We start from the raw sequence: 26,798 nt of genomic DNA on the forward strand, positions 1-26,798 counted from the left end.
CCACCAACGTGACGCTGAGTCCCACCAAAGTGTGTGACGACACGGACCCTGCCCTGCTGCCAGACATCCCCCTAGGAGACCTCCAGCCTGGGGACAAGGTATCCTAAAAAACACCTTCTCCCTTCCCTAAAACCCCCTGGACAAGGCTCCACACGTCCCAGACTCTTCTCCCTTCCCTAAAACACCCTGGGACAACGCTCCACACGTCCCAGACTCTTCTCCCTTCCCTAAAACACCCTGGGACAACGCTCCACACGTCCCAGACTCTCCTCCCTTCCCTAAAACACCCTGGGACAACGCTCCACACGTCCCAGACTCTCCTCCCTTCCCTAAAACACCCTGGGACAACGCTCCACACGTCCCAGACTCTTCTCCCTTCCCTAAAACACCCTGGGACAACGCTCCACACGTCCCAGACTCTCCTCCCTTCCCTAAAACACCCTGGGACAACGCTCCACACGTCCCAGACTCTTCTCCCTTCCCTAAAACACCCTGGGACAACGCTCCACACGTCCCAGACTCTCCTCCCTTCCCTAAAACACCCTGGGACAACGCTCCACACGTCCCAGACTCTTCTCCCTTCCCTAAAACACCCTGGGACAACGCTCCACACATCTAGACTCTTCTCCCTTCCCTAAAACACCCTGGGACAACGCTCCACACATCTAGACTCTTCTCCCTTCCCTAAAACACCCTGGACAACGCTCCACACGTCCCAGACTCTTCTCCCTTCCCTAAAACACCCTGGGACAACGCTCCACACATCTAGACTCTTCTCCCTTCCCTAAAACACCCTGGGACAACGCTCCACACATCTAGACTCTTCTCCCTTCCCTAAAACACCCTGGGAAAAGGCTCCACACGTCCCAGACTCTTCTCCCTTCTCTAAAACCCCTGAACAACGCTCCACACGTCCCAGACTCTTCTCCCTTCCCTAAAACACCCTGGACAATGCTCCACACGTCCCAGACTCTCCTCCCTTCCCTAAAACACCCTGGACAACGCTCCACACGTCCCAGACTCTCCTCCCTTCCCTAAAACACCCTGGGACAACGCTCCACACATCTAGACTCTTCTCCCTTCCCTAAAACACCCTGGGAAAAGGCTCCACACGTCCCAGACTCTTCTCCCTTCCCTAAAACCCCCTGGACAACGCTCCACACATCCTAGACTCTCCTCTCTTCCCTAAAACACCCTGGGAAAAGGCTCCACACATCCTAGACTCTCCTCTCTTCCCTAAAACACCCTGGACAACGCTCCACACATCCTAGACTCTCCTCCCTTCTCTAAAACACCCTGGGAAAAGGCTCCACACGTCCCAGACTCTCCTCTCTTCCCTAAAACACCCTGGGAAAAGGCTCCACACATCCTAGACTCTTCCCCCTTCCCTAAAACAATGTCAGTGGCTAATCCATTGTGTGTCGCCCTCTGCAGGTGGAGCGCTGTGTGTACGTGAGGTGCGTTTCGACGGGGCCCAGGGTGTTCCTCTTCCACGTGGCTTACAGCATCAACACCACCGTGGAGGGACAGAACATCGACTGTAAATGCCACAAGGTACAGTAAGCCTATACAGTATGGTAGGACAGAACATCGACTGTAAATGCCACAAGGTACAGTAAGCCTATGTTCAAAAGCACACTTAAAACCCACCTTTTCAGACGTTGGGGCGTCTTTTACCAAATGCACCAGCGGTACTTTTTGGCCAAAAGGAGGATTTTGTTTCCACCGCAAAAAAAATACTTTTAGTTACTCCACTGCGCCTTCTTCTACCCATATTGCCCAGATAATTGCCTCATAGAGAATATTTTTCCTCCGGTGAAAATAAATCAATTTCTGCCCAAAAAGTACCGTTTATAGGTGTGGTGGGGGGGGCTCAGAGTGCGTCCACTAATGAAAGTAGGCTTTCTAATGACACAGTGAATCATTTTCCTCTGCCAGGGGAAAATACAGTGAATCATTTTCCTCTGCCAGGGGAAAATACAGTGAATCATTTTCCTCTGCCAGGGGAAAATACAGTGAATCATTTTCCTCTGCCAGGGGAAAATACAGTGAATCATTTTCCTCTGCCAGGGGAAAATACAGTGAATCATTTTCCTCTGCCAGGGGAAAATACAGTGAATCATTTTCCTCTGCTAGGGGAAAATACAGTGAATCATTTTCCTCTGCCAGGGCAAAATACAGTGAATCATTTTCCTCTGCTAGGGCAAAATACAGTGAATCATTTTCCTCTGCCAGGGGAAAATACAGTGAATCATTTTCCTCTGCCAGGGCAAAATACAGTGAATCATTTTCCTCTGCTAGGGCAAAATACAGTGAATCATTTTCCTCTGCTAGGACAAAATACAGTGAATCATTTTCCTCTGCTAGGGCAAAATACAGTGAATCATTTTCCTCTGCCAGGGCAAAATACAGTGAATCATTTTCCTCTGCCAGGGGAAAATACAGTGAATCATTTTCCTCTGCTAGGACAAAATACAGTGAATCATTTTCCTCTGCTAGGGGAAAATACAGTGAATCATTTTCCTCTGCCAGGGCAAAATACAGTGAATCATTTTCCTCTGCCAGGGGAAAATACAGTGAATCATTTTCCTCTGCTAGGACACAATACAGTGAATCATTTTCCTCTGCCAGGGGAAAATACAGTGAATCATTTTCCTCTGCTAGGGCAAAATACAGTGAATCATTTTCCTCTGCTAGGGCAAAATACAGTGAATCATTTTCCTCTGCCAGGGGAAAATACAGTGAATCATTTTCCTCTGCTAGGGGAAAATACAGTGAATCATTTTCCTCTGCTAGGGCAAAATACAGTGAATCATTTTCCTCTGCTAGGGCAAAATACAGTGAATCATTTTCCTCTGCTAGGGCAAAATACAGTGAATCATTTTCCTCTGCCAGGGGAAAATACAGTGAATCATTTTCCTCTGCTAGGGGAAAATACAGTGAATCATTTTCCTCTGCTAGGGCAAAATACAGTGAATCATTTTCCTCTGCTAGGGCAAAATACAGTGAATCATTTTCCTCTGCCAGGGCAAAATACAGTGAATCATTTTCCTCTGCTAGGGCAAAATACAGTGAATCATTTTCCTCTGCTAGGGCAAAATACAGTGAATCATTTTCCTCTGCTAGGGGAAAATACAGTGAATCATTTTCCTCTGCCAGGGCAAAATACAGTGAATCATTTTCCTCTGCTAGGGCAAAATACAGTGAATCATTTTCCTCTGCTAGGGCAAAATACAGTGAATCATTTTCCTCTGCCAGGGCAAAATACAGTGAATCATTTTCCTCTGCCAGGGCAAAATACAGTGAATCATTTTCCTCTGCTAGGGGAAAATACAGTGAATCATTTTCCTCTGCTAGGGCAAAATACAGTGAATCATTTTCCTCTGCTAGGGGAAAATACAGTGAATCATTTTCCTCTGCTAGGGCAAAATACAGTGAATCATTTTCCTCTGCTAGGGCAAAATACAGTGAATCATTTTCCTCTGCTAGGGCAAAATACAGTGAATCATTTTCCTCTGCCAGGGCAAAATACAGTGAATCATTTTCCTCTGCTAGGGCAAAATACAGTGAATCATTTTCCTCTGCCAGGGCAAAATACAGTGAATCATTTTCCTCTGCTAGGGCAAAATACAGTGAATCATTTTCCTCTGCTAGGGCAAAATACAGTGAATCATTTTCCTCTGCTAGGGCAAAATACAGTCAATCATTTTCCTCTGCTTGGGCAAAATACAGTGAATCATTTTCCTCTGCCAGGGGAAAATACAGTGAATCATTTTCCTCTGCTAGGGCAAAATACAGTGAATCCTTTTCCTCTGCCAGGGGAAAATACAGTGAATCATTTTCCTCTGCCAGGGCAAAATACAGTGAATCATTTTCCTCTGCTAGGGCAAAATACAGTGAATCATTTTCCTCTGCCAGGGCAAAATACAGTGAATCATTTTCCTCTGCCAGGGCAAAATACAGTGAATCATTTTCCTCTGCTAGGGGAAAATACAGTGAATCATTTTCCTCTGCTAGGGCAAAATACAGTGAATCATTTTCCTCTGCTAGGGGAAAATACAGTGAATCATTTTCCTCTGCTAGGGCAAAATACAGTGAATCATTTTCCTCTGCTAGGGCAAAATACAGTGAATCATTTTCCTCTGCTAGGGCAAAATACAGTGAATCATTTTCCTCTGCCAGGGCAAAATACAGTGAATCATTTTCCTCTGCTAGGGCAAAATACAGTGAATCATTTTCCTCTGCCAGGGCAAAATACAGTGAATCATTTTCCTCTGCTAGGGCAAAATACAGTGAATCATTTTCCTCTGCTAGGGCAAAATACAGTGAATCATTTTCCTCTGCTAGGGCAAAATACAGTCAATCATTTTCCTCTGCTTGGGCAAAATACAGTGAATCATTTTCCTCTGCCAGGGCAAAATACAGTGAATCATTTTCCTCTGCTAGGGGAAAATACAGTGAATCATTTTCCTCTGCTAGGGCAAAATACAGTGAATCATTTTCCTCTGCTAGGACAAAATACAGTGAATCATTTTCCTCTGCTAGGGCAAAATACAGTGAATCATTTTCCTCTGCCAGGGCAAAATACAGTGAATCATTTTCCTCTGCCAGGGGAAAATACAGTGAATCATTTTCCTCTGCTAGGACAAAATACAGTGAATCATTTTCCTCTGCTAGGGGAAAATACAGTGAATCATTTTCCTCTGCCAGGGCAAAATACAGTGAATCATTTTCCTCTGCCAGGGGAAAATACAGTGAATCATTTTCCTCTGCTAGGACACAATACAGTGAATCATTTTCCTCTGCCAGGGGAAAATACAGTGAATCATTTTCCTCTGCTAGGGCAAAATACAGTGAATCATTTTCCTCTGCTAGGGCAAAATACAGTGAATCATTTTCCTCTGCCAGGGGAAAATACAGTGAATCATTTTCCTCTGCTAGGGGAAAATACAGTGAATCATTTTCCTCTGCTAGGGCAAAATACAGTGAATCATTTTCCTCTGCTAGGGCAAAATACAGTGAATCATTTTCCTCTGCTAGGGCAAAATACAGTGAATCATTTTCCTCTGCCAGGGGAAAATACAGTGAATCATTTTCCTCTGCTAGGGGAAAATACAGTGAATCATTTTCCTCTGCTAGGGCAAAATACAGTGAATCATTTTCCTCTGCTAGGGCAAAATACAGTGAATCATTTTCCTCTGCCAGGGCAAAATACAGTGAATCATTTTCCTCTGCTAGGGCAAAATACAGTGAATCATTTTCCTCTGCTAGGGCAAAATACAGTGAATCATTTTCCTCTGCTAGGGGAAAATACAGTGAATCATTTTCCTCTGCCAGGGCAAAATACAGTGAATCATTTTCCTCTGCTAGGGGAAAATACAGTGAATCATTTTCCTCTGCTAGGGCAAAATACAGTGAATCATTTTCCTCTGCCAGGGCAAAATACAGTGAATCATTTTCCTCTGCCAGGGCAAAATACAGTGAATCATTTTCCTCTGCTAGGGGAAAATACAGTGAATCATTTTCCTCTGCTAGGGCAAAATACAGTGAATCATTTTCCTCTGCTAGGGGAAAATACAGTGAATCATTTTCCTCTGCTAGGGCAAAATACAGTGAATCATTTTCCTCTGCTAGGGCAAAATACAGTGAATCATTTTCCTCTGCTAGGGCAAAATACAGTGAATCATTTTCCTCTGCCAGGGCAAAATACAGTGAATCATTTTCCTCTGCTAGGGCAAAATACAGTGAATCATTTTCCTCTGCCAGGGCAAAATACAGTGAATCATTTTCCTCTGCTAGGGCAAAATACAGTGAATCATTTTCCTCTGCTAGGGCAAAATACAGTGAATCATTTTCCTCTGCTAGGGCAAAATACAGTCAATCATTTTCCTCTGCTTGGGCAAAATACAGTGAATCATTTTCCTCTGCCAGGGGAAAATACAGTGAATCATTTTCCTCTGCTAGGGCAAAATACAGTGAATCCTTTTCCTCTGCCAGGGGAAAATACAGTGAATCATTTTCCTCTGCCAGGGCAAAATACAGTGAATCATTTTCCTCTGCTAGGGCAAAATACAGTGAATCATTTTCCTCTGCCAGGGCAAAATACAGTGAATCATTTTCCTCTGCCAGGGCAAAATACAGTGAATCATTTTCCTCTGCTAGGGGAAAATACAGTGAATCATTTTCCTCTGCTAGGGCAAAATACAGTGAATCATTTTCCTCTGCTAGGGGAAAATACAGTGAATCATTTTCCTCTGCTAGGGCAAAATACAGTGAATCATTTTCCTCTGCTAGGGCAAAATACAGTGAATCATTTTCCTCTGCTAGGGCAAAATACAGTGAATCATTTTCCTCTGCCAGGGCAAAATACAGTGAATCATTTTCCTCTGCTAGGGCAAAATACAGTGAATCATTTTCCTCTGCCAGGGCAAAATACAGTGAATCATTTTCCTCTGCTAGGGCAAAATACAGTGAATCATTTTCCTCTGCTAGGGCAAAATACAGTGAATCATTTTCCTCTGCTAGGGCAAAATACAGTCAATCATTTTCCTCTGCTTGGGCAAAATACAGTGAATCATTTTCCTCTGCCAGGGGAAAATACAGTGAATCATTTTCCTCTGCTAGGGCAAAATACAGTGAATCCTTTTCCTCTGCCAGGGGAAAATACAGTGAATCATTTTCCTCTGCCAGGGCAAAATACAGTGAATCCTTTTCCTCTGCCAGGGGAAAATACAGTGAATCCTTTTCCTCTGCCAGGGGAAAATACAGTGAATCCTTTTCCTCTGCCAGGGGAAAATACAGTGAATCATTTTCCTCTGCCAGGTCAAAATACAGTCAATCATTTTCCTCTGCTAGGGCAAAATACAGTGAATCATTTTCCTCTGCTAGGGCAAAATACAGTGAATCATTTTCCTCTGCCAGGGGAAAATACAGTGCATCATTTTCCTCTGCTAGGGCAAAATACAGTGAATCATTTTCCTCTGCTAGGGCAAAATACAGTGAATCATTTTCCTCTGCTAGGGCAAAATACAGTGAATCATTTTCCTCTGCCAGGGCAAAATACAGTGAATCATTTTCCTCTGCCAGTGGAAAATACAGTGAATCATTTTCCTCTGCTAGGGCAAAATACAGTGAATCATTTTCCTCTGCTAGGGGAAAATACAGTGAATCATTTTCCTCTGCTAGGGCAAAATACAGTGAATCATTTTCCTCTGCCAGGGCAAAATACAGTGAATCATTTTCCTCTGCCAGGGGAAAATACAGTGAATCATTTTCCTCTGCCAGGGGAAAATACAGTGAATCATTTTCCTCTGCTAGGGGAAAATACAGTGAATCATTTTCCTCTGCCAGGGCAAAATACAGTGAATCATTTTCCTCTGCTAGGGGAAAATACAGTGAATCATTTTCCTCTGCCAGGGCAAAATACAGTGAATCATTTTCCTCTGCCAGGGCAAAATACAGTGAATCATTTTCCTCTGCTAGGGCAAAATACAGTGAATCATTTTCCTCTGCCAGGGGAAAATACAGTGAATCATTTTCCTCTGCTAGGGCAAAATACAGTGAATCATTTTCCTCTGCTAGGGGGAAAATACAGTGAATCATTTTCCTCTGCTAGGGCAAAATACAGTGAATCATTTTCCTCTGCCAGGGGAAAATACAGTGAATCATTTTCCTCTGCTAGGGCAAAATACAGTGAATCATTTTCCTCTGCCAGGGGAAAATACAGTGAATCATTTTCCTCTGCTAGGGCAAAATACAGTGAATCATTTTCCTCTGCCAGGGCAAAATACAGTGAATAATTTTCCTCTGCCAGGGCAAAATACAGTGAATCATTTTCCTCTGCCAGGGCAAAATACAGTGAATCATTTTCCTCTGCTGGGGCAAAATACAGTGAATAATTTTCCTCTGCTGGGGCAAAATACAGTGAATCATTTTCCTCTGCTGGGGCAAAATACAGTGAATCATTTTCCTCTGCTAGGGCAAAATACAGTGAATCATTTTCCTCTGCCAGTGGAAAATACAGTGAATCATTTTCCTCTGCCAGGGGAAAATACAGTGAATCATTTTCCTCTGCCAGGGGAAAATACAGTGAATCATTTTCCTCTGCCAGGGCAAAATACAGTGAATCATTTTCCTCTGCCAGGGGAAAATACAGTGAATCATTTTCCTCTGCCAGGGCAAAATACAGTGAATCATTTTCCTCTGCCAGTGGAAAATACAGTGAATCATTTTCCTCTGCTAGGGCAAAATACAGTGAATCATTTTCCTCTGCCAGGGGAAAATACAGTGAATCATTTTCCTCTGCCAGGGCAAAATACAGTGAATCATTTTCCTCTGCTAGGGGAAAATACAGTGAATCATTTTCCTCTGCTAGGGCAAAATACAGTGAATCATTTTCCTCTGCTAGGGCAAAATACAGTGAATCATTTTCCTCTGCCAGGGGAAAATACAGTGAATCATTTTCCTCTGCCAGGGGAAAATACAGTGAATCATTTTCCTCTGCTAGGGGAAAATACAGTGAATCATTTTCCTCTGCTAGGGCAAAATACAGTGAATCATTTTCCTCTGCTAGGGCAAAATACAGTGAATCATTTTCCTCTGCCAGGGCAAAATACAGTGAATCATTTTCCTCTGCCAGGGGAAAATACAGTGAATCATTTTCCTCTGCTAGGGCAAAATACAGTGAATCATTTTCCTCTGCTAGGGCAAAATACAGTGAATCATTTTCCTCTGCTAGGGCAAAATACAGTGAATAATTTTCCTCTGCCAGGGCAAAATACAGTGAATCATTTTCCTCTGCCAGGGCAAAATACAGTGAATCATTTTCCTCTGCCAGGGGAAAATACAGTGAATCATTTTCCTCTGCTAGGGCAAAATACAGTGAATCATTTTCCTCTGCTAGGGCAAAATACAGTGAATCATTTTCCTCTGCTAGGGCAAAATACAGTGAATCATTTTCCTCTGCCAGGGGAAAATACAGTGAATCATTTTCCTCTGCCAGGGCAAAATACAGTGAATCATTTTCCTCTGCCAGGGGAAAATACAGTGAATCATTTTCCTCTGCCAGGGGAAAATACAGTGAATCATTTTCCTCTGCTAGGGGAAAATACAGTGAATCATTTTCCTCTGCTATGGCAAAATACAGTGAATCATTTTCCTCTGCTAGGGCAAAATACAGTGAATAATTTTCCTCTGCTAGGGCAAAATACAGTGAATCATTTTCCTCTGCCAGGGGAATATACAGTGAATCATTTTCCTCTGCTAGGGCAAAATACAGTGAATCATTTTCCTCTGCCAGGGGAAAATACAGTGAATCATTTTCCTCTGCCAGGGGAAAATACAGTGAATCATTTTCCTCTGCCAGGGGAAAATACAGTGAATCATTTTCCTCTGCTAGGGGAAAATACAGTGAATCATTTTCCTCTGCTAGGGGAAAATACAGTGAATCATTTTCCTCTGCTAGGGCAAAATACAGTGAATCATTTTCCTCTGCCAGGGCAAAATACAGTGAATCATTTTCCTCTGCCAGGGGAATATACAGTGAATCATTTTCCTCTGCTAGGGCAAAATACAGTGAATCATTTTCCTCTGCTAGGGCAAAATACAGTGCACCAAGGGGACACTGCATGCAGCTGCACTGTTCATCCACCAGGTGGCGGTAGTACTCTCTAAGCAATAAATTGAAGAGCAAGTATGGTGATTTTGTAGAAATAAATACAAGGATATTTCTAACTCTGTTACATAAAGTGCTATAAATGAAACATTTACCGTTTTTATTAGTGATGCACCGAATATTCGGCTGCAGAAAATATTCGGCAGAAAATGGCTAAAAGTGCATTTTCGGCCTATTCGTTTTTTTGCCCAAATAGGCAGAAAATATATCACCGAATAGTGTATGCAATTAATGCATTCAAAAGAGCTGAATAAATGTTTTATGGACCCATAATAGTGATTATTTTTTTAAGTTAGGTTTTGCCATAACCATTTATTTTGCCATAAATCAGGTAGCTTTAAGGTTCGGCCATGACAGCAATGGTAGGAAAATATATATAATATTAATCATATTCTGATATTCGGTATTCAGTTTTCGGCCAATTGTTTCCTATATTCGGTATTCGGTTTCGGCCAACTGTTTCCTATATTCGGTTTTCGGCCAACTGTTTCCTATATTCGGTATTCGGTTTCGGCCAACTGTTTCCTATATTCGGTTTTCGGCCAACTGTTTCCTATATTCGGTATTCGGTTTCGGCCAACTGTTTCCTATATTCAGTTTTCGGCCAACTGTTTCCTATATTCGGTATTCGGTTTCGGCCAACTGTTTCCTATATTCGGTTTTCGGCCAACTGTTTCCTATATTCGGTATTCGGTTTCGGCCAACTGTTTCCTATATTCGGTTTTCGGTTTCGGCCAACTGTTTCCTATATTCGGTATTCGGTTTCGGCCAACTGTTTCCTATATTCGGTATTCGGTTTCGGCCAACTGTTTCCTATATTCGGTATTCGGTTTCGGCCAACTGTTTCCTATATTCGGTTTTCGGCCAACTGTTTCCTATATTCGGTATTCGGTTTCGGCCAACTGTTTCCTATATTCGGTATTCGGTTTCGGCCAACTGTTTCCTATATTCGGTATTCGGTTTCGGCCAACTGTTTCCTATATTCGGTATTCGGCCAACTGTTTCCTATATTCGGTATTCGGTTTCGGCCAACTGTTTCCTATATTCGGTATTCGGTTTCGGCCAACTGTTTCCTATATTCGGTATTCGGCCAACTGTTTCCTATATTCGGTATTCGGTTTCGGCCAACTGTTTCCTATATTCGGTATTCGGTTTCGGCCAACTGTTTCCTATATTCGGTATTCGGTTTTCGGCCAAGAATTTCCCTCTCTGTGCATCCCTAATTGTTTATTCACCCTTTTTCTTCCAGGATGAGACCGTCACCATAGAGACGGTGGTTCCGTTCGAAGTGTCTGCCAAGTTCGTGTCCACTAAGGTGAGCAGAGGCCCAGTTTCAGTAGACTACTGGGTGAAACGGGGGAAATTATGTAAAAGATCCCATCATTTATCGTTATCAGGAAACGGTATAACCCATTTTGGGGCGGGAACCCCTTTTGGTGTTTGAAGCATTATGTTATACTTTAGCAGATCTACAAGCTCGAGCTTGTAGATCTGCTATTTTTAGAGATAATTCTGGGGGTCCTTGACATGAAATAGTTTGAACACCACTGCCACAGAAACAGATTTTTCAGAAAACTGTCATGATTTAGTAGACATTTTGTAGAATCGAGCTAAGCTCTAAATGGGTTAAGAATACAGATGAAAAGAAAATATGGAATCCGGGCCCCCCAAAGTTCACAAAAAAGAAAAGAAAAATACATGTTGAGTTAAACATTTGATGAATGATTTGCTCCTCAGCCTCTATAGGAAGGGTTTGGTTTGACAGCTATTATTATTACCGGCAATAAATGATAGACATGGTTAGAATACTAGACTGACGCTAAGCTAAGGAATGTGCAGAGCAGTGCATAGTGGAATATAAAACCAGCCTTGTCTGTCGCCAAGGGTTCACAACCTGGAATGTAACGGAGCCGAATGCGTAGTGGAATGAATGTGCTCCCCTTCACGTTTGACCCTGGCCTTAAGCCATGTTGGACTGAGGTCATTTTTCTGAAAAACCCATGTTTCTGTGTCAGTGGTGCTCAACCTTTTTCATGTCAAGGACCCCCAGAATTATCTCTATTGGGCCGCGGAGTCAGACACAGGGTCACACAAAAGTAACACAAGCTACTTTGAGCCATTGGATAGCGTGGTGCCTGACATCCTGTGTGTGTGTGTGACTGTGTGACTGTGTGTGTGTGTGTGGGGGGGGTGTGACTGTGTGTGTGTGTGTGTGTGTGTGTGGGGGGGGGGGTGTGTGTGTGTGTGTGTGTGTGTGTGTGTGTGTGTGTGTGTGTGTGTGTGTGTGTGTGTGTGTGTGTGTGTGTGTGTGTGTGTGTGTGTGTGTGTGTGTGGGTGTGTGTGTGTGTGTAGTTTGAGCCTCTAGACCGCGTGGTAGCAGACATCCCGTTCCTCCTGATGACGGACCTCCTCTCCTCGTCTCCCTGGCCGCTGCTCCTCAGCACCTCCTCTCTGCAGCTGATCACCATGACCCCTACGACCCCCCAGATGACCTCCCAGCTCCAACAAGGTATACCATGATTGGTTGTTTGGTGTTTTTGGCATTGAACATTATTGGATACGTTCCAAACGTCTGTTTCGCCACCTTTTAACACAAGCAGTCCCGGGATTCCTTCAAAATAGGAGCTCTGGGGTGCCGGGAAAACATGGCCGCTTTTACGCATTTGGACTACACTAGACTGTCTGCTGTTGTGAATGCTTAACACCATTTTTGCTAAGGACGTGTATACCCGTCTTTTCTAATCAAACCACAGGAGGCCTTGGACGAGTATACACGTCTTTTGGGCTTTGTTATTGATATAAAAGCACCGTAGTCCTTGTGTTTATTTACGGCTCCAAAAGAATGGCTCGTAACTCCTAATCTAGTTTTGACTGAAGGACAGTGTTCTGTCTTCATTTCTGACTCCAGCATGCATCTCGTTATCTCCAATATAAACGCTTATAGCGAGACTTTAGCGTGACCAGCACGAGGTAAGAATGGAAGATTATGTCTCCCGGTTTTGGGGTGGGGGGGACAGAGCGGTTTTTTATCCTGCCGTAGGAGAGGTTGTCTTTCAAGTTTTCATGTTTTATTGTGAAAAACAAAAAGTTTATAATTGTGTGCGTGTGCGTGTGCGTGTGCGTGTGTGTGTGTGTGTGCGTGCGTGTGTGTGTGTGTGTGTGTGTATGTGTGTGTGTGTGTGCAGTGGTCCTCCAGACAGGGGAGTGTGGCAGTGAGTGTTTCAGTCTCCAGTGTCCTCCAGTAGACAACGATAACAACACCGTGGGGGCGGGGCAGTACCTGATATCATGGAGGAGGTGTGTACGCGCACACACACACACACACACACATGCACACACACACACACACACACACACACATGCACACACACATGCACTAGGGCTTTAAGCAACTAGTCGACTATTCAACTAGTCGACTAGTTGTGTAGATTCACTAGTTGACCTTGTTGGTACTTTTTTTTTCTCCACGTTTTTGTAGGCCTCAAGATCAGCCTGATTATAGTTATAGCCTGGTTAGCATCATGTCGTGCTTTAGCTATTGAAAAATAGCAGATCTACAAGCTCATAGCGCGCCACCGAGTGGCGCGCTACGAGCTTGTAGGTCTGCTATTTTTGTAAAAAATCGAAGAGCGACTGACATAGAAGACATTTTTATAATCTCGGGTCAGAGTGAAAACTGTCAGGATATAGAACACATTTTGTAGAATCTGATCTCAGGTCAGAATGGGTTAATGATCACGGACACCAATCAAACGGTGCTCATTTGGTGCAAATAACAGCAACAAATAACAACCAAACAACCGAAGCATTCTGAATGTTTTTTTTTTTTTTTTGCGGCTTTCACCTTTATTTTATATTCTTTATAGAGGGACAGACGGTAGGCAGGACAGGAAATGGGGGAGAGAGAGATGGAGGGGGGAGTGACATGCAGTGAAGGCCGTCGGGATCGGGAGTCGAACCCGCGGCACACACTTTTGTGTTTGTGTACCACGGAATGTGATAATTTGATTGGCTGAGCACGGAATGTGATATGATTATGTGGGATGGTAAGAGCGCCCCTCACTTCACACAAGTGTGATTTATTTTTAAAATATGTATTATGTATTGTCCCGTCCCTGTGACATCATGTGGGTCAATTCATCATCATCATCAGATACTTATTAGTGGGTGCAGCAGGTTCCTTGGATCCAAGGTGCCGCTCAATTCACACCGGGTGTGATTCTTCTCTTCCTGTTGCCAGTCATGGCTGCCAGTTCCCACCTGATGTCGTGTGGGAGTTCAGACTGATCCAGACCGTACCGCGTGACCGCTAGCTTGCATAAGGTCTTCAGACTGATCCAGACCGTACCACGTGACCGCTAGCTTGCATAAGGTCTTCAGACTGATCCAGACCGTACCGCGTGACCGCTAGCTTGCATAAGGTCTTCAGACTGATCCAGACCGTACCGCGTGACCGCTAGCTTGCATAAGGTCTTCAGACTGATCCAGACCGTACCGCGTGACCGCTAGCTTGCATAAGGTCTTCAGACTGATCCAGACCGTACCGCGTGACCGCTAGCTTGCATAAGGTCTTCAGACTCGGACTTAAGTCTAGGATGTACAGGTGGTCACGGTATGCTTCAGAGAAGATGATGCGATCTCCCACAATGCAACAGCTGCTCCTTGGACCCGGTCCTTTCCTCTTGGGTTGAACCTCCTTCTTCCAGGAGAAGGTCTCTGGATTGAATTTCCACAGATGTCCCTTCCTGCCTTCACCACCAAATATGAACAGTTCTCCATCGTAGGAAAAGGCTGAATGAAACCAGTCATCTTCGGGAAGAATCTGTGCAGAAGGTGTGCTCAGCCAATAGTCGGTCTCTGTGTCAAACACTCTGAGGGTGTTGTTGTTCTGACCCATACTGCCTCCGAATACAAACATCTTTGTCCCTATGATGGTAGCAGAGTGACCGGATGAAACAGGGGGTGGAGTTCCTCTGGTGTGAATTACAGACCAGACCATCGTGGTAGTGTCCAACCTGTGTGTGTCAGACTGTGTGTATCTAGTCTGCCGGAGGGATCCTCCATGGATAATCATGAGCTTCCCCAAGACACAGGCTGAGTGGTTGTACCTCTCCTCTGGAACAGCCCCTGAAACCCTGGGTTTGGACCATCTGTGGGTGTCCACATCGAATGCATAAAGCACGTTGCAGTACGTTGCCGTTGCCGTTAAGTAGCGCCCGAAACCTCCCCAAAGGTAGACGACATCTCGGACAAGCACAGCTGAGTGGCCGTGGCGCGATAACGGAACCTCATGGTCTCCTCTTCCTGTTGTCACCGTGGGCAACTTCCTCCAGCGTAAAGGCACTGGGTTGAAAACATGCACATCAATCAGAGCCTTGACGTCATACCAGCACCCTCCAAAGGTGTACACCTTGTGCTTCACTGAAACAAAAGCATGAGGGCCTTCTTTTGGTCCTCCGGTCAGACGTACCGTCCACCAAAACATTTCTCAAACTGTAATGTTTGATGTATAAAGAAACAAACTCTTGAGTAACAATGGGGACGTAATGAGCATGTTATCACTTGTGGCACAAATGGCCTGCAAAGTTGGGCCAATTCCACAAAGCCGATCCGTTGGGTTGGCCAATCAAGGAAGCCGATGACTGTTGATCTCCTAATATGGCATAATATGGCGACGTTGCAGGACAACAGCAGTAGCTGTGTGGGGTGAGTTTAGTGAACGATAAGGGGACGTCTCAGGACAACAGCAGTAGCTGTGTGGGGTGAGTTTAGTGAACGATAAGGGGACGTTGCAGGACAACAGCAGTAGCTGTGTGGGGTGAGTTTAGTGAACGATAAGGGGACGTCTCAGGACAACAGCAGTAGCTGTGTGGGGTGAGTTTAGTGAATGATAAGGGGACGTTGCAGGACAACAGCAGTAGCTGTGTGTGTGGGGTGAGTTTAGTGAACGATAAGGGGACGTTGCAGGACAACAGCAGTAGCTGTGTGTGTGGGGTGAGTTTAGTGAACGATAAGGGGACGTCTCAGGACAACAGCAGTAGCTGTGTGAGGTGAGTTTAGTGAACGATAAGGGGACGTCTCAGGACAACAGCAGTAGCTGTGTGGGGTGAGTTTAGTGAATGATAAGGGGACGTTGCAGGACAACAGCAGTAGCTGTGTGGGGTGAGTTTAGTGAACGATAAGGGGACGTTGCAGGACAACAGCAGTAGCTGTGTGGGGTGAGTTTAGTGAACGATGAGGGAACGTTGCAGGACAACAGCAGTAGCTGTGTGGGGTGAGTTTAGTGAACGATAAGGGGACGTTGCAGGACAACAGCAGTAGCTGTGTGGGGTGAGTTTAGTGAACGATAAGGGGACGTCTCAGGACAACAGCAGTAGCTGTGTGGGGTGAGTTTAGTGAATGATAAGGGGACGACGCAGGACAACAGCAGTAGCTGTGTGGGGTGAGTTTAGTGAATGATAAGGGGACGTTGCAGGACAACAGCAGTAGCTGTGTGGGGTGAGTTTAGTGAACGATAAGGGGACGTCTCAGGACAACAGCAGTAGCTGTGTGGGGTGAGTTTAGTGAACGATAAGGGGACGTCGCAGGACAACAGCAGTAGCTGTGTGGGGTGAGTTTAGTGAATGATAAGGGGGGACGTTGCAGGACAACAGCAGTGGTACATTGACACTACGTCAAACTGGTGGGTTGTTTCCCAACCGGCACCACAGACCAATCGGAAGCCACGGGTCTTTTAATGGTTCCTCCACCCTGTCCTCCTGCAGACAGTCGTCCAGTCCTGAGAGCCCATTGGTCCAGACGGCTGTCACTCTGCCTCATGTCCTGGTAGAGACCATCCCCCTGTATGTCCATGCTGGTGAGTACACACACACACACACACACGCAACACACACACACACGCGCACGCACACGCGTGAACTGAGCAGTGTTAATGGCCAAAACATTTTGAAAACGTCCACTTTCGCCGATTTACGATCACATATTTTCAATTGCATTTTGACCATTGTCCCCCACTTTACTTTAAATACCTTAGTAAAGTTCGCTGCATCCAACACATCCGCTTCTACCTTACTTTCTTTAATTGTATTTCCACGGAACCCGAGGCTCGGCCTGACCCCGACTAATTACAATTACTTTTGAGAAAATGTTGGGTAGGGTCGGGTTTGGGCAGAGTTTGAGAACTATATCGTTAATGCCCCCTTCTCTCTCTCTCTGTGTGTGTGTGTGTGTGTGTGTGTGTGTGTGTGTGTGTGTGTGTGTGTGTGTGTGTGTGTGTGTGTGTGTGTGTGTGTGTGTGTGTGTGTGTGTGTGTGTGTGTGTGTGTGTGTGTGTGTGTGTGTGTGTGTGTGTGTGTGTGTGTGTGTGCGTGCGCGCGCGTGCGTGTGTGTGCAGACCTGCCGTCGCTGGGTCGTGTCCGGGAGTCTCTGGCGGTGTGTTACCACCTGCAGAACCGAACGTCTCTGGTGCAGGAGGTAGAGATGGCTGTGGAGCCTTCTGACGCCTTCATGTTCTCTGGCCTCAAACAGGTGAGTTCTGACGCCTTCATGTTCTCTGGCCTCAAACAGGTGAGTTCTGACGCCTTCATGTTCTCTGGCCTCAAACAGGTGAGTTCTGACGCCTTCATGTTCTCTGGACTCAAACGGGTGAGTTCTGACGCTGGACGAGAACATGAACATGGTGAGCCCCCGGCACCGGCAGGTCCTTGACATTTCATGTCAAGGACCCCAGAAATAATATGTAATTGGCCACCGACCCCCATCTGAAAATATGTTGTTCCAGGAACCCCCCCAAAAGCAAAGATTTGAGTTAAAAACGTTGACTGAGCGAATATATATTCAAAGATGTGCAACACATTTTCGCGATTAAAAAAAAAAAAAATCAGACTTACAAGCTCATAGAGCGGCACTCTGTGCCGCGCTATGAGCTTGTAGATCTGCTATTTTTCAATAGCTAAATTATAACATAACGCTTAAAACACCAAAAGGGGATCCCGTTCAGAATGGGTTAAATGCCTTGCATGTGCGTGTGACGAGACGTTAGAGGGTTTGAACAACTGGGGATAGCCAAAGAAAGTTGGCTGGCACAGTGTTGTGGTGTCTCTGCTATAATTGGCAGCGGCCATACTATACAGTATTGCAGAGACGCTGTTACTTATATCCATATATGGAGTACTGAGTGACATGATTGTTGTGTCATTAAAACACATGCCAGGATTTTGTAAACATTTTTTTCAAGGTAACCTAACCTTACTGCACCTACAATATTAGTCTCTCCTTTATGTTTCTCCTTTATGTGTAACTCATACTCAATATTCTGAGCCTTTGTATACTATATATATATTTTATATAATATATATATATATATATATATATATATTCTGTCATGCGCAACGCTTGTAAATAACTATTTAAGCACGTACAGTACTAAATACTTTTATCAGTTTCGTCCTTCCAACTGTTATGGGCCAAATTTGCCCCATAGATCAAGAGTGGTCCGTAACAGTGGAGTCATAAATAAATGGTTACTGTGTGTGTGTGTGTGTGTGTGTGACTGTGTGTGTGTGTGTGTGACTGTGTGTGTGTGTGTGTGTGTGTGTGTGTGTGTGTGTGTGTGTGTGTGTGTGTGTGTGTGTGTGTGGCGGTGTGCGTGTGTGTGTGTGTGTGTGCGTGTGTGACTGTGTGTGTGTGTGTGTGCGTGTGTGTGTGTGTGTGGCGGTGTGCGTGTGTGTGTGTGTGTGTGCGTGTGTGACTGTGTGTGTGTGTGTGTGCGTGTGTGTGTGTGCAGGTCCGTCTGCGCATCCTGCCCGGCTCAGAGCAGGACATGCTGTATAACTTCTACCCTCTGATGGCGGGCTATCAGACCCTCCCCCAGCTGAGCATCAGCCTGCCTCGATGTCCCCAAACCAACACACACACCCTGAGACGCTTCCTACCGCAGCGCATCTTCATAAAGGTGACACACACACACACACACACACACACCAACACACACACCCTGAGACGCTTCCTACCGCAGCGCATCTTCATAAAGGTACACACACACACACACACACACCAACACACACACCCTGAGACGCTTCCTACCGCAGCGCATCTTCATAAAGGTAACACACACACACACACACACACACACCAACACACACACCCTGAGACGCTTCCTACCGCAGCGCATCTTCATAAAGGTACACACACACACACACACACACACACACACACACACACACACCAACACACACACCCTGAGACGCTTCCTACCGCAGCGCATCTTCATAAAGGTACACACACACACACACACACCAACACACACACCCTGAGACGCTTCCTACCGCAGCGCATCTTCATAAAGGTACACACACACACACACACACCAACACACACACCCTGAGACGCTTCCTACCGCAGCGCATCTTCATAAAGGTACACACACACACACACACACCAACACACACACCCTGAGACGCTTCCTACCGCAGCGCATCTTCATAAAGGTACACACACACACACACACACACACACACACACCAACACACACACACCAACACACACTCTGAGACGCTTCCTACCGCAGCGCATCTTCATAAAGGTACACACACACACACACCAACACACACACACACACACACACACACACCAACACACACACTCTGAGACGCTTCCTACCGCAGCGCATCTTCATAAAGGTGAGACACACACACACACACACACACACACACACACACCAACACACACACTCTGAGATGCTTCCTACCGCAACGCATATTCATAAAGGTAACACACACACACACACACCACACACACACACACACACACACACACACACACACACACACACACACACACACACGCCAGTGGGAGTTTTGAAGTCTGAGGGATGTAACTTGCATGTACTTTTTATTAAAATAAAATAAACTAATAATTACTATGTGCATTACGATCATGTCTTTATCTTTCATTTTCAGCCCCAGGGACACCAGGCAGATGAGGACTCCATCGCGGCTGCCTGAGACGGACGGATGCACGCGCACACACACACACACACCTGCACGCACACACACACACACACACACACACGTACACACGTGTACACATTCCTTAATTTCTTACATCTAGCGCTGAAACCGCACTCTGAGAATCTGCTCCCAGTCAGAGTTTTCTTCAACTTCATTAACTTAAACATTTTGACAAAAATCTATAAATACATGATGGTGAAATTAACCGCCCTACCAGGCTTAGTAAACCGGAGTTGACTCTGTACTTGGGTCGCTTTTTTCCCCCAGTCGATCTACAGCAAATCTCTGTGGCCCGAAGCTAGCCGATCTATAGCGTGGTGCGTTGGATGAGCTTGTAGATCTGCTGTAGATGTTATTTATAACTATATATCTATAGCGTGGTGCGTTGGATGAGCTTGTAGATCTGCTGTAGATGTTATTTATAACTATATATCTATAGCGTGGTGCGTTGGAGGAGCTTGTAGATCTGCTGTAGATGTTATTTATAACTATATATCTATAGCGTGGTGCGTTGGAGGAGCTTGTAGATCTGCTGTAGATGTTATTTATAACTATATATCTACAGCGTGGTGCGTTGGATGAGCTTGTAGATCTGCTGTAGATTTGGCTGATGTTCCCCAGCAGAACGATGGATGCTGGGGTTCAGGTGGTTACAGAGTGTTGTCGAATCACATGATCTCAAAGTGTCTGTAAGTTAATTTTAATATCCCACTGAAATATGAACAGAAACCAGAGGCTTCCTGGAACGTTTTTTTTTTGGTAGCAATATATATTCTAATAGATAGCATTGCTATCGTCCAGTGGTTTTTCAACCCTTTTTCATGTCGAGGCTCATTATTTATTGGGCATTTGAGCCACGTGGCCACCATTTGATGACATCTAGCCTCTCTTAACCCATTCTGACCTGGCACCCATTTTGGTGTTAGCATCATGTTATGCTTTACCTATTGAAAAATAGCAGATCTACAAGCTCATATCGCGCCACCGAGTGGCGCGATACGAGCTTGTAGGTCTGCTATTTTTGAAAAATTCGAAGAACGACTGACATTTTTAGAATCTGATCTCAGGTCAGAATGGGTTCATCAGACCAGTGTGTGTCCAGTGGAAACCTCGTATGAATCTGATCTCAGGTCAGAATGGGTTAAGAATAGTTAGTCATCGTTGGATAAGATTGTGTGTCCAAACAACTCCATGCTGTGTTGATGTGTGGAACCCTTAGGAGAGATGACAGGCAAACGTTGATCAAAACGGCAATTCTTCTTTGTAGAGTTCTTGTGAATTAATTAACCCATTCTGACCTGAGATCAGATTCATACGAGGTTTCCACTAGGACACACACTGGTCTGATTAATCCATTCTGACCTGAGATCAGATTCTAGAAAAATGTCAGTCGTTCTTCGATTTTTCAAAAATAGCAGACCTACAAGCTCGTATCGCGCCACTCGGTGGCGTGATATGAGCTTGTAGATCTGCTATTTTTCAATAGGTAAAGCATAACATGATGCTAACACCAAAATGGGTGCCCGGTCAGAATGGGTTAATGACATTTTGGGCCGTTTGTAACCCAACTCCATACACTGTGTTTCTGTGTTTTTAACATTATCCCGTGTGTGTGCGTGTGTGGCTGATCACTGAGTAGATGCAGCTCTCGTCTTAACACAGATCAGTGAAAATAAAGTGATGCTCATCTGATGGTGTGAGTCGTTTTGAAGGTTTGTGAGGATAATGTGATGGTAATGATTGATTGATTGATTGATTGATTTGCGTCCTGCACACAGACAGCTATATACTGTAGTGCACCACCCCTTACCCCTTATCCCTAAACTTATTTGCATTTTTTTAATCTATTTTAAAACATTTAAAAATAGTTAAAATAACTGATTCACAACGTGTCGATGTAGATTGGCTAGTTGAACTATTTTAAAATGTTTTAAAATAGTACAAAATCGCAAAAGAGTTTAGGGATACAGTATATTGTAATACAATAATATATAAAATTATATAACATAAAATATAAAATGCCTAATAATTCAATTACAGCTCAGAGTTTTACAGAGTGTTCAGTCTTCTCTCCCATGCAGGCTTGACTGATAAAATCTCCTTTTATTTTAACAAAACAATATCTCCAGCTTTTCATAATCATCTACCTCAAGGAAATCACCACGGATAGAAGACCTTTTTTCGTTTCACTAAGAAATGCCTTACTTCTTTTTTTTTTGTGGCTTTCGCCTTTATTTTATATGTTTTATGGAGGAAAGCCTCCATAAAACAGTAGGCTGACAGGAAATGGGGGGGAAGACATGCAGTGAAGGCCGTCGGGATCGGGAGTCGAACCCGCGGCACACTGCCAGACTGGATCACCAGCCAAGGTGCCTGGACCGCTGAGCCACGGCCCAGGCCGGCCTTATGTCTTATGTCGTCGTATTTAGGGCAGTAAAACAAAGAGTGAACCCGCATTTTCAATTTCACCAAGTTCACAAAACAAACGGTGTGTCTCTGTTCCTCTGGAGTGGCATTAAACCTGCCAGACCAGTCTCATCATCATAATGACATTAATATGTCTTATTGTCCCTCAGCATTCACTTTGTCACATTCTGACAAAAGCTTTCAGACCACTAGGTCCTGTTCCAGCGTGCTTTTGTTTCCCTCGGGTAGGATTTTATGTTGTACATTTTGTTTTGCCTGTAATGACATGATAAAACAATAGGGAGGCCATTTGTACAGTGATTAATCAATGTATGGTTGCTGAAAGTAAACGAGTGTCTACAACTGTCAATCTAAAAATTGAAAAAAAAAACGAGTGGTGCATCGAGAGGTGCAGATAATAATATAAATAAAGGCCATGCATTTTTAGGTGAAATGTGAAAGCTAGTGCCTTCCCTTGGAGTTGGAGTTGGAACCCCACATGACAAGGTCTTTGCTCCAGGCACCGAACAACAACCCTCAAGGCAGTGTCTCCTGAGCCAGAGCCGTTCCGGGAAGTAATGTGAGTACAAATGAGTTTTGACAGCACCACTCGGTTCACACGGGTGCAGTGATTTTTCTCTTAACACCTGCCTGTAGAAAAAGACACAGGGATGTGGGCAGGGAAACAAACCCAGCTTCTATTGACGTCACTGAGTATCATGGAGGTACTGAAAGACCCATGCACCCACCTCAGACATGGACATAAAGACCCATGCACCCACCTCAGACATGGACATAAAGACCCATGCACCCACCTCAGACATGGACATAAAGACCCATGCACCCACCTCAGACATGGACATAAAGACCCATGCACCCACCTCAGACATGGACATCAGCAACATTATGAGAATCAACATCAACATTGTCCAGGTGAAAAATCACACGGGGTTTAGTGTTCTATAGGGTTAAGCCTCACGCCGGTGTTGTTTCTTTTTATTACTTATTGAAAGCACACACTATAAATAATTGTTTATCCTAAGTAATCAGTTACAGGTGAGCAATGGCAAAGTAACAGCTATAGGACTTTGAAACTGCATCTCTAGTGAGAACACAAACGATTACCGTACTTCCTTCCTTTGTTTGCTCAGCTATGACTAGTACTGTTCTATGACTAGTACTGTTCTATGACTAGTACTGTTCTATGACTAGTACTGTTCTATGACTAGTATGACTAGTACTGTTCTATGACTAGTACTGTTCTATGACTAGTATGACTAGTACTGTTCTATGACTAGTACTGTTCTATGACTAGTACTGTTCTATGACTAGTATGACTAGTACTGTTCTATGACTAGTACTGTTCTATGACTAGTACTGTTCTATGACTAGTACTGTTCTATGACTAGTACTGTTCTATGACTAGTATGACTAGTACTGTTCTATGACTAGTACTGTTCTATGACTAGTACTGTTCTATGACTAGTACTGTTCTATGACTAGTACTGTTCTATGACTAGTACTGTTCTATGACTAGTATGACTAGTACTGTTCTATGACTAGTACTGTTCTATGACTAGTATGACTAGTAATGTTCTATGACTAGTAATGTTCTATGACTATTACTGTTCTATGACTAGTACTGTTCTATGACTAGTATGACTAGTAATGTTCTATGACTAGTAATGTTCTATGACTATTACTGTTCTATGACTAGTACTGTTCTATGACTAGTACTGTTCTATGACTAGTACTGTTCTATGACTAGTACTGTTCTATGACTAGTAATGTTCTATGACTAGTACTGTTCTATGACAGTGGTGACTGTTTCTTCAGCTCCTTATCTGACCTAATCAATCAAACAGACCCTCACGTGACATCATGCAACACGTCTGTTTCAGCAAAGTTGCTGTACTCTGTCGTCAAACCCTAAGCCATTCCAACCTATCAAAATGAGCAGGGGGGTGAGGTGGGTTCTGGGAGTCAGGCTAAGTAAGTAGCCTGGTGTACCGCCCGGGATTCGAACTCGGGTCTCTATGTGAAACATCTTAACCGACTACATGCATCCTATGCCTATTGACTGGGGGAGATATTAGACTCTAGAGGCCCTCAGGCTGAGGCTCGGAGTCGGAGCCACTCTGCTACACTGGCGTACGAAGATATTGATGACCCCTGCCCCATTGGACACCGAGGGGCCTCGCGGATCTGCTAATGATGATTTTACGATAAGTAAAGTAAGAGGCCTTGCATAGGGCAAGAGGAATACTGCAGGACAACTCACCCCGGAATTTTCACCAGTGAGGGGGATAACTTTGTAATATGCTATTGGCTGTTTGTATTCTTTTTGGAAAAATATAAAAAGTTACTTCTGTGGAAAGGCTATATTATTTTACTTATATTGACCCTATAAACAATTTAGTATTATTTAGTACTATGTAAGGTTTTTCCCACTCAAATGGTACCTCGTCAGACAATCCCCACATAATTATCCTACAACAACTTCTGTGAACAGACTTCACTGTAGTAGCTTTTCATAAATTATATTTGTATAGCTCTCTGCTGTCATGAAAGTTTATAGTTAGAGAAATTCAGTCCAGCCGTCTGCTGTCCAGCCTCTCCCACCCCTCCCTGGGGAACATTCAGTCTGCTGTCCAGCCTCTCCCACCCCTCACTGGGGAAGATTCTGGGAGGAAAACAGAAACGGGGTGAGTTGTCTTGTTACCGGCAGGAGCCTATCTCCTGTTTCTGTAGCGTGAGGCAGCTTGATGTAAGTAGTTCAAGGTTCAAGGTTTCTTTATCTTTACGAGTGTGCAGCGGGCGGCTATAGAGTAAATCAGTCATATACATCGGTAGGTTTCAGGGACATGCTGTACCTTGTTGTACCTTCAGGGAGAAACCACCTATCTCCACATTGTTTCCAGGGACATGCTGTACCTTGTGTTGCCTTCAGGGAGAAACCACCTATCTCCACATTTATACACTTTCTTTATTGGTTGTTTTTTCCTTCGTTATTTTTTATTGTTGTAAATGAATGTCCTATTCTTCATCGTACAAGCTGTGCGCTGCGCTGATCCTGTGCTGTGATGACGTGTCGTGGTGAGCTTTTAGATCGGCTATCTCTGCTGCTTTTATGTGTGACCCTTGCAGAGTAGGTCAGTATAAGTGTTGATTTTGTCGACTGATACTATGACGGAAAATGTTCGTCCACTACCTTTTTGCACTGACTAAGCTATTGTTGACTAAAACTGAGACTAAGTACATTGACAATTTCGTCAACAAATAAAAACTAGACTAAAATAAAAAAGACTAAAAAAGAGATCCATTATAAGTAAGACACTTTAGTCATTTTACACTTGGTTGCATGCTGAAAATAGCACATCTACAAGCTCACAACGCGTCGCAGTGCGACGCGTTGTGAGCTTGTAGATCTTCCATTTTCTGCTGATTTTTCTTAAAATCAGCCATTACGGCGGCATCAAATACATTTTAGTCGACTAAATCAATAGATTTAAAACTAGACTAAGACTAAAACATTCCCGTTGACAAAAAGATGACTAAAACTAAATGTAGGTTTCATTCCAAAGACTATGACTAGACTAAATTTGCTGCCAAAAACAACACTGGTCAGTACTAGGGGTACCGTATATTCATTTTAGGAAAACATAGAGAGTTGAGATATGGAGATACGAGGTTACAACGATATGTGGACTGACTCCGCTCTCTCTCCGGTCGAGTTTAAAACCCGAACAGGAGTTGTTCAATCAGTAGAAGACGATGTTAATCATTTCTGGGCTGAGGTTGACGTTTTCCTCGGGAGGCTGTGTGGCAGAACAACAGGCTGACCAATCCATGCATCAGCAGGCTGTCTGACCGAACAACAGGCTGACCAATCCATGCATCAGCAGGCTGTCTGACCGAACAACAGAACAACAGGCTGACCAATCCATGCATCAGCAGGCTGTCTGACCGAACAACAGGCTGACCAATCCATGCATCAGCAGGCTGTCTGACCGAACAACAGAACAACAGGCTGACCAATCCATGCATCAGCAGGCTGTCTGACCGAACAACAGGCTGACCAATCCATGCATCAGCAGGCTGTCTGACCGAACAACAGAACAACAGGCTGACCAATCCATGCATCAGCAGGCTGTCTGACCGAACAACAGAACAGGCTGACCAATCCATGCATCAGCAGGCTGTCTGACCGAACAGAACAACAGGCTGACCAATCCATGCATCAGCAGGCTGTCTGACCGAACAACAGGCTGACCAATCCATGCATCAGCAGGCTGTCTGACCGAACAACAGGCTGACCAATCCATGCATCAGCAGGCTGTCTGAGGTGAGTCCACCTCCGGCCCAACGCTTCTTCTCCTCATTTGGGTTCTTTAACATTCTGGACGGGAAACCCCCTTTCTGGTGTTTTATAGCATTATGTTCTACTTTAGCTATTGAAAAACAGCAGATCTACAAGCTCATACAAGCTCATACATCTACAAGTGCACTGAGTGCCGCACTTGTAGATCTGCTATTTTTTGATTTTTTTTTAAAATGTGCTGCAAATCTTTGAATATATATTCTTTCAGAGCAAACTTATTTACTCAAATCGTTGCTTCCGGTGGCGTCCCTGGAACAACGTATTTTCAGATCCTTGACATGAAATATTGAGCACCACTGATGTAGAAACATAGAAAACTGTCATGATTT

General features: G+C 44.3%; 1 protein-coding gene across 2 annotated transcripts in view; it reads left to right on the forward strand.

The window, feature by feature from the left end:
- The window catches only part of trappc11 (trafficking protein particle complex subunit 11), a 45,292-nt gene extending 23,918 nt beyond the window's left edge, over nucleotides 1-21,374 (forward strand). For both annotated transcript variants that reach the window (XM_080774424.1, XM_080774425.1), the window contains exons 22-30: nucleotides 1-98; nucleotides 1,435-1,554; nucleotides 10,923-10,988; nucleotides 12,026-12,182; nucleotides 12,859-12,970; nucleotides 16,438-16,529; nucleotides 17,066-17,199; nucleotides 18,458-18,625; nucleotides 19,632-21,374. The exon at nucleotides 1-98 is cut by the window's left edge and continues 24 nt beyond it. In XM_080774424.1, the coding sequence (XP_080630550.1) occupies nucleotides 1-98; nucleotides 1,435-1,554; nucleotides 10,923-10,988; nucleotides 12,026-12,182; nucleotides 12,859-12,970; nucleotides 16,438-16,529; nucleotides 17,066-17,199; nucleotides 18,458-18,625; nucleotides 19,632-19,676 (992 nt within the window). In that variant the 3' untranslated portion in view covers nucleotides 19,677-21,374. The remainder of the gene's footprint in view (nucleotides 99-1,434; nucleotides 1,555-10,922; nucleotides 10,989-12,025; nucleotides 12,183-12,858; nucleotides 12,971-16,437; nucleotides 16,530-17,065; nucleotides 17,200-18,457; nucleotides 18,626-19,631) is intronic.
- The last annotated feature ends 5,424 nt before the right edge of the window (nucleotides 21,375-26,798 follow it).

This window comes from Protomyctophum bolini, assembly GCF_963924005.1.
Source record: "Protomyctophum bolini genome assembly, chromosome: 10".
Taxonomy (NCBI): domain Eukaryota; kingdom Metazoa; phylum Chordata; class Actinopteri; order Myctophiformes; family Myctophidae; genus Protomyctophum; species Protomyctophum bolini.